The 14,737-nt window shown below is 40.9% G+C and overlaps 1 protein-coding gene across 3 annotated transcripts in view; it reads right to left on the bottom strand.

The window, feature by feature from the left end:
- Positions 1-14,737, bottom strand: part of KCNIP1 (potassium voltage-gated channel interacting protein 1) — a 575,203-nt gene that overhangs the window by 495,275 nt on the left and 65,191 nt on the right. The window contains exon 1 of one of the 3 annotated variants that reach the window (XM_079964899.1): positions 1,532-1,782. The exons of the other annotated variants lie outside the window; for them this stretch is intronic. Coding sequence (XP_079821025.1) covers positions 1,532-1,619 — 88 coding nt within the window. The 5' untranslated portion in view covers positions 1,620-1,782. Of the gene's footprint in view, positions 1-1,531; positions 1,783-14,737 lie in introns of those variants that run through there. 3 annotated transcript variants of the gene reach the window in all.

The raw sequence follows: 14,737 nt of genomic DNA, 5'->3' as shown, positions 1-14,737 counted from the left end.
GTACACTGGTGTGCTGGAAGCCTGAATCCATGGGGGAAGAATGCCACCACTTCTTTTCTCAGCACTGACATGCAATTGTCCAGCATGGTATTTGTCCTGCAAACTTTTTTTCAGTGTTTCTGTATGAAAAGGCACCTTGGTGATGATAAAGAACTGCCACCGCCTGATAGTTATAACAAGTTTTAAATTGTTTGATTTTCATTTCTCTCAGCTGGTCTTATGCTCAACAGTCTTCATACAAAGGAAGGAATGAAACAGCAAGAGAATAAGTAGAGAAACATGGAAATCGTAATGTTTTGTATAAACTGACTTGGAAATCACGGTAGGAACCAGCCATTATTGGATTTTTGAATCTGTTCATTACAACTACAAAGGAATCAAATGAATTAATTCCCCAATCTGTACTAGAAGAGAATGTGCTAATACATTATATCTTGGTATTGTCACCAGCTGTTAACATACATACCCAGGTACACATTAAATTATTTCTGTGGGAAAATAATATCCAAAAACAAACACACATTTCCCCCACAACCACTAACACCAAAATAGTACATATGAGGTTTCAAACCTCTCAAGAAACATTCCTTCATTTTTCTGATAATGTACCTAATGTGTTTTTAAAGCTTTGTGTTCTTTTATTGAAATAAACTCATCAGGTAACCATAATGAGACTCAAAAGCTGCATTAAACACACATGTGATCCTGTTTTTAAAATGGGCTCAAGCCAATAAACTTTAGAGAAGTCTCAACTAGATATTTGAAGCAGTTAAGGTCTGAATGCACAGGACACTTAAGAAAATTAAAGCACTTTCCCTGTTCCTAAAGTTCAGACAAACAAAGGCCAATGAAAATTTCACTCTTTAAAATGATTTTTGAAAAAAGGCATTGATTTCAATACATTCAGGGACCACCCCCATTTCTGTAGCTGGGGAGAGAAAGGAGAAAGTGGAGGTAAACAGGAAGGAGAAGTCTTTGACCCATCTAAAAATAAACAGATTCAGTGAACTGATTCACACTTCACTCTAGATACTGCAAGCGTGCAAGAATAATAGCTTTTGAAGCAATGCCTGCAATAACTAATGTCCCAGATTTAGAACTAAAGGTTTTTAGAGACACACACTACCACTTGCAACAAGACAAATTCTCAATCAAGTACACTATTAAGATACTAATCTGACACTAGAGCAGAACAGTTTGCCAAACCTTTTTATTTTGTGTACACTAGCAAGCAGTGACTTCCTACAACTGCACAAAAACCTGCTTGTAGAACCAACACCTCCCCCCAAAAAACCATGAATGAAAACACTGCAGCCTGAATGTCTCAGAGCCCACAACTGCCTCTCCAAAGTTACAAACAGTTATGTAAGGCTAACCAGCATCACTTCCATCCTTCACTGCACATGACTTCACTCTAGGAAACAACGTCCCCAAAGGGACCTGGCTAATTTCAGCCATAATAAAAACCCCAATTGGCAACAGCGGTTCCCCATTCCCCACAGTTTACAGAAGACAGAATTCCTTTCATTACCTTTGTTGAGTGTCCCTGTGATGAGTTTAAAGATGGTTTGGGCAAATTTAACAATTCCATGTTTACATCTCTTCGAACAGTCACTCATGGTTGACCGAAGAGGAGGGAAGCTCTTCTCTCTCTCTCTCTCTCTCTCTCTCTCTCTCTCTCTCTCCTTCAGTCCAGAGACAGGAAAGTCCCCTTCCAACTTAGATGGTACAGAAGTCTGATCTGAGGTTCCAGTAGCAGCAGCAGCAGTAGCAGCAGCACCTCTGTGCTGAAATGGATTTCTCTAAAGCTTTCAGCGAAAGGTTGCAGTAGAGGCTTGTTTGTACTGTATAGTCTGTATTAAAGGTACAGCTCACCCCAGCAAGATTTTAACCATGCAGCCTACATTTATGCCGTAAGAAGCCCTGTGGCTTTACCAATCTGGATGGTACTTGGTGCACAGAGAGCCTCTGTAGAAAGCAGCAGGAAGGATGAGTTTGCTCATATACCAAGCTTTACTGACTTACAGGACAGTGGTAATGCAGCAATTAATGCCAAAGTCAGAAGGGGGATGGCTACTGCACTGAAATGCTGCTGTTTAAAGTGCATCTTTCTGCTTTACATCACATTTCTTCCCTGTAACTCTCATTCATGATTTCTGAATTAGTTCTCAGAGACAGGGGAAGTGATTTATCATGAATGAAAAGGGGTATTTTTTATTTTTTAAAAAAACAACATGCAGAAGAATTTGTGCCCAGCACAGAGTGGCATGCAGTAAAAGCAAGTGAAATTTCTCTCACTGAGATTACCGTGTATACAAACAATAGCTTGACTTCGAAAGCCCACTGCAGGGTTGGCTGCCTCTGCCAGCAGGAGTTAACTAACTACCCAATGACTAAGAAGACAGAGACTGCTTCTCAGAAAAATCTTGCCTACTTTTGAGCATAGCTGTCAACTTTTCCCTTTTCTTGCGAGGAATCCTATTCGGAATAAGGGAATTTCCCTTAAAAAAAGGGGAAAGTTGACAGCTATGCTTTTGAGTTCCATTTCCACACCAAACATACAAGTTGCCACTTACTGTCCTTCTCAGTAGCCCAACTCAATTGTGGCACATGTATTCCATTGTGTGCCCAGCGATAGAGTCTCTGTCCACTGGGGAGTCTGACTAACTAGGGTATATGAATAAATGGACATCACAACTGTCTGGGATTAAAAAGGCCACAACTTTATAGATTTCAGAGGTAGGCAAATCTTTGGCATAGGCATTGGGCATGTATCCCTCTCAGCCCCATAGTGCAGGGTCTGAGGCACGACAGGATCTGCTTGGGGAAGAGAAGGGGCCATCACAAAATGCAGGTTTACATGGATGGCCTGACCCTAAGTGCTGAGGAAGCTCCATGGCCCAGTCCCCACCCGCTTCAGGCTCTATGGTCTTCCTTCAAGACCCCTCTAATGGGGTGCCCTGTAAACGCTGCCACTGGAAGGGGGGTGAGTCACCACTTCACACACCCTGCCAAGGTTAGGAGACAGCCTAAGGATTCTGCCCAAGGCCTAAACCACCAAAGTTGTGTGTAGTGCTATGGGGAAGGCAAAACCTGAAGTGCAGGGGAAATTCCTTCCCAGCTCCAAATACGGCAACCGTCCAAAGACCATAGCAAAGCCCGCTATGCTGGAAAGAAAAGGGGCTTAAAAGAAACAACATAAATGTCTAAAGGGAGGGTTGCACAGGTGACGTTCCTGGATGACTGCACTGCAGCCTTGGCTTGCTTTTACGCCTGGAAAACGTACCTGAGGGAAGACTGTGTCCCTCAGGTCCACTCCCCAAACCCCCCAGGCTGCCATGGATAGGCCAATTTGAATAGTGGGCTTAGTTGATTGCCATGTGGGTCTGCGGCAGCCAGGGAGCAGCAGCAATGGCCACTGAAAAACTGTGAGGTTCCACGGGGAGACGAGGCACTGAGGCCGCAACCGCCACCATGGAGAGAGGTAAGTGACCATTTCTATCCCACGCTTCCTCTGGAAGAACCTCATAAATTAAGCAGGTTAAGTTGCTCTTATCATTTCAAGAAAAGCTTCACCTGCTTTTTCTGATTACTGTCAAAGGCACAGGGGCAGGAAAAATAAACTTTACAATCTTGTCGGGTTTTGGCAAAATGCATTACAAAATAGTTTTGGCTTGGCATGTACAGAAGAAGGCTTCTCACATCCCAACAACTATAATATTTCCCCAGTTGTTTTGTTAGATACATAACATGCACCCACACCCCGAAAATCATACAGGTTTCATGAAAAAACTGTCTGGGGCAGCATAATATCTCCAGCTCAATAACAGGTCTAACTTTTTGGATTCAATGAAAGGTTGCAACTTGAATGGCTTATTTAGAAGTTTGGTGCTTTTAACAAATGCGTGCCAGATATTTCAGAAGTGAATATTCTCATGCATCTGCTGTAGAAACCACAACTGTTGGATTTCTACTTGCCATTTAGTTATTAAACAAGGTAATAACTCTCTTTATGTATTAGAAAAAGTAGCTTTATGAGATCCTGAATACAATAAGACCATTATCTACAAAGGTCTCTACCCCTACCAATTTTTGTTTTTGTTTTTTACTTTGAGATGGATGTTTGGTGAGGAGAAATTGGCTGCTTTTAGGAAGATGCTGTCTTTTCTTGTCTGTGTTTGCGGGGGGGGGGGGAGTATTTTGCCTATTTGGCAGAGTAGGGGTGAGGTTCTGAGCATTGCCAGGGTTTCCCTTCTGTGCAATGGGCACCACCATATCGTGGTGCCCATGATAGTTTCTTTGTTTAAAGAAAATAATCTCTGGCATGAGAGTAACTCAAATGCTGTGCTAAGAAAATATGAATTCTGGAAGCAATATAAACATGAATGTTGGAACATTGCATATTTATATAGTCTGCATAATTTGGGCTCTGTCCCTTGACCATGAAAAATCTTACTCAAACTTTGTTTTCTTTAAAAAAAGAAGAAAGCAAATATGCTCTAGATGTTCAGTGCTGTGTGCTCCCTCACATTCTGACCTTTTTACATTGTGTAAAAAATATGGAACATGACAAACATGGGTGGGTAGGCATATAGTTTATATACAATAAAGTAGAATGGAGCAGATGACTTTCTTACAAAGCTTTTATTCTCTTTGTTACTCTGAATATTTTTTATAAATAAATAGTTACTTTTAAATCAGGGGTGGGGAACTTTTTCCTGTTGAGGCCACATTCCTGCAGGAAGAGTCTGTCAGGGAGTGCATACCACCAATGGGCAGGGCTGAAGCCAGTGAAAGGAGGTCAGAGCAAAGTGAGCAGGGCACCTTCCTCCTCACCCCCTCTCTCCTTGCAACCCACATTAATTTGGGCTGAGAGGGCATGGAAATAGAATGTAGGCCGCCCTCTCTCTGCTTTAAAGTCTGCATAACATGAACCATTTGGCAGGTACATATATAAGGTTATTAGTGCAGTAACAGCTTTACTTCCAGGTTTCAACAGAAGGTCCAAGAACATCCAAAACTTAGGGCTAAAATGATGACTGTATGTAGAGGGCTGGTCATACCCTTAGGCAAGCTTTCTCAACCTCAGCCCTCCATATGTTTTGAAACTACAATTCCCATCATCCCTGACCACTGGTCCTGCTAGCTAGGGATCATGGGAGTTGTAGGCCAAAAACATCTGGAGGGCCAAGGTTGAGGAAGCCTGCCCTTAGGCAAGTGATCTGGGATGTCACGAAACTGCAGTGAATGGTTTAATGTGTTGTTATTTTGCTATGTTTATTACTGTCAGGGAGGAGTTGCACAAATCTCTGCTTGTGGTATTTTATATTATTTTATGCCCCAGGTAGGCAAACTTGGCTGGTGTAAACTAAACTTGGCTCCCTGAACTAAAGTAGAAAATTGAAAGAAATTAGGGCAGAGTTAAAGACTCCCTTGTGTTGCAGCGTTGTGCCACCCCTTGCCAAAAATTGGGATGAGGGGCAAGAGAGGCTAACACTTCCCCCTATTTCAAATCTTAAGTCCTCTTGTGTAGAACAAATCTTTAAAACTTAGCTGTTCTCATCTAGCAGCTCCCTGCAGCACACTCTAAGCTGTTGCATTAGATTACCCCCTACAGAAAGCAAAGACTATCTGCTTTATTATGTACATGCACAAAAGCTGCTTGCTTTTGGTTTTTAGTTTGCTGTCATGGAATCGGAGGGCATAAAGTGACTCTGGATAGTGCTAGAGAGATTTTTGTTTTAATTGCCTTGTAAGGTTGCAAATGCTTTCCAGCTTTTGAAAGGAAACATAAAGTGTTATTGTGCTTATTTTGGTCACCAGTGTGTTCTTAAAAGAGCACTTGCGTGGGTAATGTGTGTGTGTTGTGTAGCCTAAGGATACTAAGGACGTTTACTCAGAAGTCACAGGACTGGGCTCCAAATAAAGATGCAGCCTCACCATCTCTCACCTTTGCTAGGTAGCTTCTCTTCTATATCCAGCATTTGTCCTAAGGAGCCTATCTGCTTTGATTTAATAATAATAATCCAGTTATTTAAATGAAAGTTTCATATGACACGAAGATACTCTAATGCGAATTTACAGATATACCGTACTTACCACTTTGATTACCAACTGACCTGGTAAAATGGTCTGGCCTGCCCCTGTGCCTGGAACATAGGTCTGATATACAGAAATAAGCAGGTGAAACTTTCATTGGTATGAAATTTAATATTGCCACCTTCTAATTGAAGGCAAACTATTTTTAAAGAGGCAGCTACGGGGGCTAGTTCAAAAGCTGACAAACTTTACTGAGGCTTCATAAAATGCTTACTGGTTTGATAAAATTGCTGATGAGTAGAGAGAAAAAGTCATCAAAACAGGACATGAATGTGGACAGTAGGGCTGGCTTTCATAACACAGATGGGCACATTAACCCTTTTCCCCCACACAGTGGTTGCAATGCCAATCACCCCTTTGGGGCTAGGGAAAGGGGAGTGACTCACTTGGCTAGAGGTTGTTAGAAGTCTGGAAGCAGAGGATATTCCCAGTTGAAAGCAGGAGAGCTGTGATTTGGTGGTGCTATATCTGGGCGGTGGGGTGTATGTGTGAGACAATGAGTGGGTAAACCTCTGTCTTGCATGCCTAATTAAACCCCAGTTATCTTGTGAGGCCATTTACCCCTATCTATAGCTGCCTCACACCTGACATCAGATGTAGGACAAGTAGAAATAGGCACAACACACAACTAGGACTCTTAAAGTGTGCTGTCAATTGTGGCACGTGTGGCTTGCTGTCAGTGGCTTGCTGTCACTGATAATCAGTTGACTGACAATAAGAGGTACTACACAGCTGATCCCTACCCAAAACAAGGCCTGGGGAACTCCAGCAGGCTTGAAGGCACTACCTACTAGCTAATAGATGGTGACTCCAATCCCGCAAGACCAGCTGCACAACTAAGCTCACCAGAGGGGTTCTTGGTTGCTCAGCTGACTTGAAAACAGGCTTGAGGTCACTGCATATCAGCTGATAGGTGTTTTCAAGCCTCAGCGGATCAATGCCCTTTCAGAGCACTTCACAGAGTTTTTTGCAATCCCTGCATGGTGCCTTGAAGTCCCAATGATCATCACCAGATGTCATTATGTCAGGTTAATTGACAGGTGGATTGGTACATCCACCTGTCATATTTGATGGGGAGGGAGTACACTTTGAGAATTATAGAGTGAATAAGGTTGCAACCATATGCAACTCAGTGGGGCTTGCTTCTGGATAACTTTTTATAGCGCTGCACTAGGAAGAAACTTTTAGCTGTATCTGTAAAATGGTAGTTACTTTTGTCTTTTTCTTTGAGGGTGCCTCCAGATTGTCACTATTTTGCAGAGGGTAATTAAAGCGCAAGCTGGAAATGTACATTTGTGCAATTGAAGTGGATTAAAGTGTTTAAGCTTTGTGTAAGCAAATCAAGAAGAATGCTAAATAGACAGGTTGTTTGAAGGAAACCACAAATCTCTGCTAGAAGAACTTTGGGAACATGCAAAAAGCAAATACAGTAGTCTTGATCATGGGATACCCCTGAAACTGTATATGTGCTCTTTGCTTGGCAGACTTTGAGTGCTCCTTTAACCTACAACATTCCAAAACTTCCCTACAGAAAGGTTAATGGATTCCACATGGCCACAGGATTCCTACACATTCCCCCCTGTATGGATCTGTAGATTACTGGATTCTTCAAGAGTTTTACAGCTGAAAGTCAAAAGGTTTCAGGGCAATTGAGGCCATTATTTCTCTTGAAGGTAGTTTCAATAGAAAGGCGTATAGGGTGGCCATGGGCTGTACTGCTTTCAATTTAAGAAATATGCATAGCTCAACACTTTTTAAAATTTTTGACAGTATAAGGTGATGGTGTGAGCTCATGAGATCATTATGATTATACAAAAGTGACACTAACAAAGTACTGTTTGTTTGAATTTCTGCAGTGAAACAAACAATTTCAGAGAACAGTCTATACCTCACCTTCCTTCTGTAAGAATTCAGATGAGGCTTTTAAGTTGCTGTAATAATCATGGTTATATTCTTGCTGGGCCCTGTTATCAATGACTAGCATATTTGTTTTTATTGTCTGGTTTTATAATTACCGTATGTATTGCAATGTGGCCTTCCTTGGTGATTTTTAATATTTTGATTTGTTAGCCACCCAAAGGAACCTTCAGTGCTCATTGAATAAATAAATGAGAAAACCCCAAAATAGGATTTAAATGCTTCTGCACATATTTAAAGGCTTGACATATTTTCTCTACTTTTAGAGTTTCCAGCCTGTTGCTGTTTTCAAGTGGCATTTGATGACATACCAGCAGATGCTGGCTGTGCAATTACAATTGGTCAGGAGGTCCTGCACACCAAAGTTCAATTTTTTTGCTATAAGGGCTTTGCTATAAGGAAAGTGACAGGGAAAATGAACTGGATAACATTATTTACTTGTTTATTTACTGAATTTCTATCCCACTTTTCATTCAAGGAGCTCAAGGTTCTCCTCCACCCCATTTTATCCTCAGAAACAACCCTGTGTGGTAGGTTGGGCTGAGAGGCACTGACTGAACCAAGGTCACCCAGTGAGCTTCATGGCTGAATGGACTTTGAACCCAGATCTCCCAGGTCGTAGTCATAGTCCAACACCATAACCACTACTTGCTTGACTATTTAATCAATTGTTAAATAGTTCAGCTGGTTGGCATGAGCCCCTTAATCTCAGGGTCATGGGTTTGAGCCCCATGTTAGGCAAAAGATGCCTGCATAGCAGGAGGTTGGGTTAATTAACCTCATGGTCCCTTCCAACTCTACAATTCTATAATTCTATGACACAACATCATCTAACCTGCCTGCAAAACAAATTTGGATGAATGCTCAATGGACTGGTCACCTGGAAGCATCCATAATCAGAATATGCTTCCAAATTTCTTAAAGTTTGGGACCAGCATACTAGTCAGTGGAAAGAGGTGGGACTTGATCTGCTTTTAAAAGTGGAGGACTCAAATACTCTGGCCCATGCACATAGAACCCTTTAACTAATTATGCTGTTTTAAATGTGCATTTTATAGTTGACTTCCTTTAGTAGCATTTTCTTCTGAAATGTTTAAGATAGTGTTTGTTTTGTTAACTTTGCTTCATTAAATGTGCATTCTGTAGTTGACCTCCTTTGTAATGTTTTATTCTGAAATCTTTAAGGCACTATTTTAGTTTCCTGTTAATTATGTTGCTTTGAATATATACTTTATATATGACTTTCTTCAGTAATGTTTTATTCTAGATTGTTTTATTTGATGTTTCAAGGTAAGCTGTAAACCATTTGAGATTTTTTTCTTAAAAATAAAAATCAGTACAGTATAGAAATGAAGTGAATAATAATAATGCCTGGCCCAACATTGCAGTCCAGTAGACACCTACCTGCAAGAAAGCCCTACTTAGCTCAGTGGAATTTGCTTCCAAGTAATCATGAAAAGGATTGAGTGGCACAATGTATACAACAGAAAGTATTTGTGAAATAAATCCTGTAATAGTTGCATTCTCTAGTTGGGCTTAACCATAGGTATTGATGAACCTTCTGACATTTTAGAGTCTTCATTATTTTTATGGCACCTGGATAGCCTTTGTAAAACTCATCGTCTAGCCTGCTTCAGAATTCTCTGCTAAAGAAACCCTGATTTACTTCATGCTTGGGATTTCTGCCAGGGGAGTGCTTAAGCATTGAGCTGTTTGGGTATTAAGTAGCATGCAGGTGAATAAATGTCTTGTTGGCAATTGAGGACTCCATGTACTGCACTGCCAAGTAGCCTAACATTCCTGCCATTACACTTAATCAACAGAATTGACACTTGTAAAATCATTTCTCTCTTATATAACATTTATTTTCAGAATAAGTACCTTGAAAAGGAAGGCTTAACATAAACTAATGGTGGTTGAGAGATAGACTACTAACTCCCTGAAGGTAATAACAATGTTGACACTTAAACAGAGATGAGTAATCCCAAAGGGCTTTGCATACTTTGAAAGCTTTTACCCTGAAGCATGCTGGTTAGGATTATTTTATCCTTTGGCATGTGTAGGATTGTTTGCTTGGGGGTATATTGGCTATATTCCAGCCTCAATCATTAGTTTCATCATTTTCAAGTTTTACTGAAGGTTCAGTTAGAGATTTTTTTCCTCTCTCTCCCCCCCCCTCCAATTTCCCTTCTGGGCTGGCTGCGGTTGTTCTGTTCTGTCTGTGCGCATGCATGAGAAAGAGGATATGCGCACAGCATCTTTACCATTAGCAAAAGGTAATCATAGACAGGCAAAAATTCTATTCCTGGAGGAAAAATGAATAAAAGTGCTACAGAAATTTACAGAAAAATACATGAAATTAAATAGCAAAAGGAAAATGAAGGAATCAGCATATTAATTATTAGAATTGTTTATTAGTTTTAAATTAATAAAAATACCAAAATGATCAATGGCTATTAGGATCCTCTGAGCATATAGCCTACAGTCTGGGCATACAAATAATTCAGCTGGCTTTAATAGCTTGAAATGAAGTATTCTACAACTACATCATACTGTTAAAACAAGCATGCTTGAATAAGTTCATCATTGAGGATTGCTCTACAAAATGCCTCAATTTGTACTTCTCAGACCAAAGTGGGGGTTGGGATTCAGCTGTATTTGTATTTTAAAAATAAATAAATGCATTTTAAGTGTATGTGTGTGTGTATTGAAAGAGAGAGAGGTTTTTTAAAGCAGTTTAATGCAGAAATGGAGTGGAACTATGAATAAAACTGCGTAAAAGTGATTATAAACAGATGCATGATGTCATCATCTCTAGTCTGAGGCTGGGGTGTATTAGGTGTTAGGGGATGGGTAGTACCTCTGGTGGGGGGATATGTCATGCTCCTTCGGGGGTGGTTTGTCCCCCTGGTTCCCACCCTGCACTCATCTCTCACTTGTGGTTTCTAGAAGCTGTCAGCATGTGACAGTGGCCACACCCCAAGAATGGCTTAGACTGGCCAATTAAACCTGGTGAAAGTAGCCAATGGATCTCAAAGCCTCAGTGAGTTATGGATGCATGTGAAGACAGGCTCCAGTGGATTGAGCAGACATGACCAATGGTGGGTCCAATGGTCATGAAGGCAGTTTCTGCACATGCTGTAGAGGATAATGAGGAGCAGATGGGGTTTGTTAATCTTGGGCTACCAACTAGGAGAAGGAAAACTCTGATCCTAAACCTCCACCGCCTTGTGGGGTATATTTAGGAGAAGAAAAGGCCAAGGAGTAAATCCTACAGAAATCCAGTGAAGTCCCTAAAGAGGTTGGGTGGTGCCTTGCATGCCTCCTGCCAGCAACTCCTGCAGCCAAGCTGGTGCTAAATGAATATAAGCTTTCCTTTGGACCACATCAGTGAGTCTGAGAGGGGGGTCTTGTTGACTGGATAGTCCAGGACCTCCATACACACTGCCCAGGCTTGCGCACCAGGGAGGTCACTTCAGTGCTGCTAACACAGTGCACCCCCAAAGGTGCACACCATTGTTTCTCAAAACATACAGATGCTGAGGCTGCACATACACTATACATTTAAAGCACATTTCTCGAAGAATTCGAGGAACTATAGTTTACCCCTTACAGAATAACAATTCCATGCAACCCTTAACAAACTACAGCTCATTGTCAAAGAGCTACTTCACATACTTCACATGATGAGCTGCATCTTCATCAAGGGGTTGCTTGTGTGTATGAACGAATCATAACAAATCAAATAGGAAAGAATCTATTCAAACCAAATGAAATGCAATGCTTTTCACCATGAAGTCAGTTCACACGTTATGGTAAAAAGCATCAAGAGGTGAGCAAACCAGTGGTGATAATCAAGTGATATAAATACATCTGTGAGCCAGCATTAAGATAGCCCTTTGAATCTCTTTATGGAAGTGCTTCTCCATTAACTGCATATCCTGGGATTGTAAACATTTGTTAAATAACTCAGGTCAATTATTTAAGGGGGTTTAGATCTGGGGTACAATTTCTACCTTTTGGTACTGTATACTCTTCTGTAATAACTCAGATATAAGAAGCAGACGTTTTGAGGGCAGGATTCCCCCCCCCCCCCCGCTCATGCATAAAGTGCTTCCATGCAAAGGAGGAATCTTGAGTGGCCCAGGATCCTGCTTCACATAGTTGTTAGAGCTGCTCTTTATGCAGAGGATTTATTCTTGTTGTGGCCAATTGTGTGACCTGTAGGGGGCATGGCCAGCAAAAGAGAGACAGACAGACAGACAGACAGACAGACAGACAGACAGACAACAACTCTCCATTTATGTGAGAATATCCATAAGGATCTCTTAATGAAGTTGGACTTCACACAATATTTTATGTGCTTAACTCAATAGTCATGGAATATATCCTTACTGGTATCAATAGCTGAATAATTCAAATTTGAAATAGAGAAACTTTCACAGACAAAGAGTTATTTGATTATGCTGCATTTATTTATTTATTTAGAACCATAACTTCGTCTGTATTTTTTTGAATTTTTATCCCTGTAAGTTGCTATAAGATTCTCTTTTGTAAAAATAGCAAATAACTAATACAGCAAGTGTTTTATTTTTTTTCAATAGCATTGATGCAATAGCCTGCATTGCAACAGAGAAAATAAATCCTTAACCACTTTTGCATTGATTTTTTTTTTTTAAGAAATTAGGTTAGTACTAATGCAGGAGAATAGACATGCTTCACAGTTTGTCTGGGTTTAGCACACCATCATTGCTACAGTGTACTTTTCTGGAAATAAAATCCAGGAGCCAGGTCCCCTGTATGTTCTGTCAATAAACAAGGCATGAAACACCCACCCCCCAAAAGCTATTTAAGAATCTTCTTTTCATTATTCCTCAATATTCCATAATTAACAGAACCCTGTGGATCCTGCCTTCTCCCTGTTAAAACATCAGAAAGGACTCTAGTAACAGCTGATAAGAGATGCATTCACCACCACCCCTTTTTAATCCTGCAATTCTTCATTGATATGTATCAATGTGTATCTCTTGTGTGTCAAATAGATTACTTTTACCAGTATCTCTTATAGATGGTACATGGTGTTGTACTTTATATTATTCTCCAGTTCCCAACACTCAAGATTATCAGTCAGAACTGTCTACATACTGGGAAGAAACCTATTGCTGAAAGAATATCCGGCGATGACAATGAAATTACATTTGCTTTACTCTCTGAGAGTTGTCATTGGCTCAGTGGAATGTGTAAATGGCTGATTTTTGGCATTGTCTGCAAGCAGCACTGTGATGTTATTCTGTTCAACATTAACAGCATGAATCTTTATTCTGAGAGACCAGCATAGTTTGTAACTGATGATACAATGGGAAAATAAAGGACACATGCCAATTGGCTGATGAATGTAATCAAATCTGAGTATTCTTCTAAGGTAGGAGTAGCCAAACTGGTGCCCTCCAGAAGTTGTGAACTACAAATTCCATCATATTTCAATACTAATTAGCCATCCTGTCTGGCGCTAATGGGAGTTGTACTCAAAGACCTCTGAAGGCACCAGGCTAGCTACCCCAGCTCTGGTGGTGGTGGGGATTGGGGCCAGATTCAATTAACTGCTCTTGCTAGCAAAAGCCAGCGCCAGGACTTCAGCTAATGCAATGTGGCTTCCCCACTCTTCTCTACACATGCCCTGGACCCTGACAAATTGGCTGGGTGGGGGTTTGGGAGAACTTGCAAAACAGCTCACAGGGGAAGGAGAGGGGAGCAATATCCTTAGCTCTGTGTTGAATTTTGCTCCGTATTTGTGTTATAAAAAAAACCTTTGTTTTTAATTCCACCTCGCTAAAAAGAAAACTCTCAAATTGGCTAGCTACCAATAAGAAACTGCATAAATATGTATTAATTCTATATTTTAGGTCAAGATGAGTCAGGGAAATCAATAAGGACATTCATAGCACATTAATATTTCTTAAGCGGATGAGGAATCAGAACCCGTCTTAATGCCAGCAGACCATGGCCCATTCCTAAGATACCATGCTTTCTACTATAAGTGTATGTCACTTCAATGTTCAGAGGTATCCCATGTTGATCCATATCTTCTTTCACTGAAGTAATCAAGTAGCAAAGGCCCCCACTCATAATCCAGGCACAGAGCAATTATTGGATATTTGCGCCAAATTCAGCTAACTAAATACAGCCTGGCTACTGTTTATCCATAAAACACCCAGAAGGGGGGAAAGCCCCACTCCCAGCTAACCCAAACTGTAGGCAACTATTTTGTAATTCAGTTCAGGGGGATATTGTCACATTCATGCATACCTCTGACCTCAGAACATAATTATATATAATGTAGTTCTGAAGGAGATAGACTAGTCTGCTGCCCTTCATCTAGCCCCAAAATGGGAAAATTCATGTCTCAAAGAATGAAAACCTACCCACAAACAGACACCAGCCTGAGTTTTACAGCTCTTGTCTGTAGGAGCCTGAGTAATGCCCGAGTGGTGTGCCTTGACTCCCATTATGTCGATCCTAATCACACACACATTTGTCAGTGGGAGATTAAAAGCAGCAGGAGAAGCTGAGCAGCATGTAAGCTCTCAAGAAAGAGTCAGGAGGGAAACAAAATATATTCAGAAGGTAGCAGAACTCTGCAATCTGCCCGTTAAATTCAGCCCTAACTAAAATGCTTGCGGTGATGAATCACTGCCAATATTTTAACAACATCTCAGAGTAG

Source organism: Podarcis cretensis, assembly GCF_951804945.1.
Source record: "Podarcis cretensis genome assembly, chromosome: 2".
NCBI lineage: Eukaryota > Metazoa > Chordata > Lepidosauria > Squamata > Lacertidae > Podarcis > Podarcis cretensis.
Note: the sequence above shows the minus strand (reverse complement) of the source record. Positions and strands in the feature narration are given on the sequence as shown.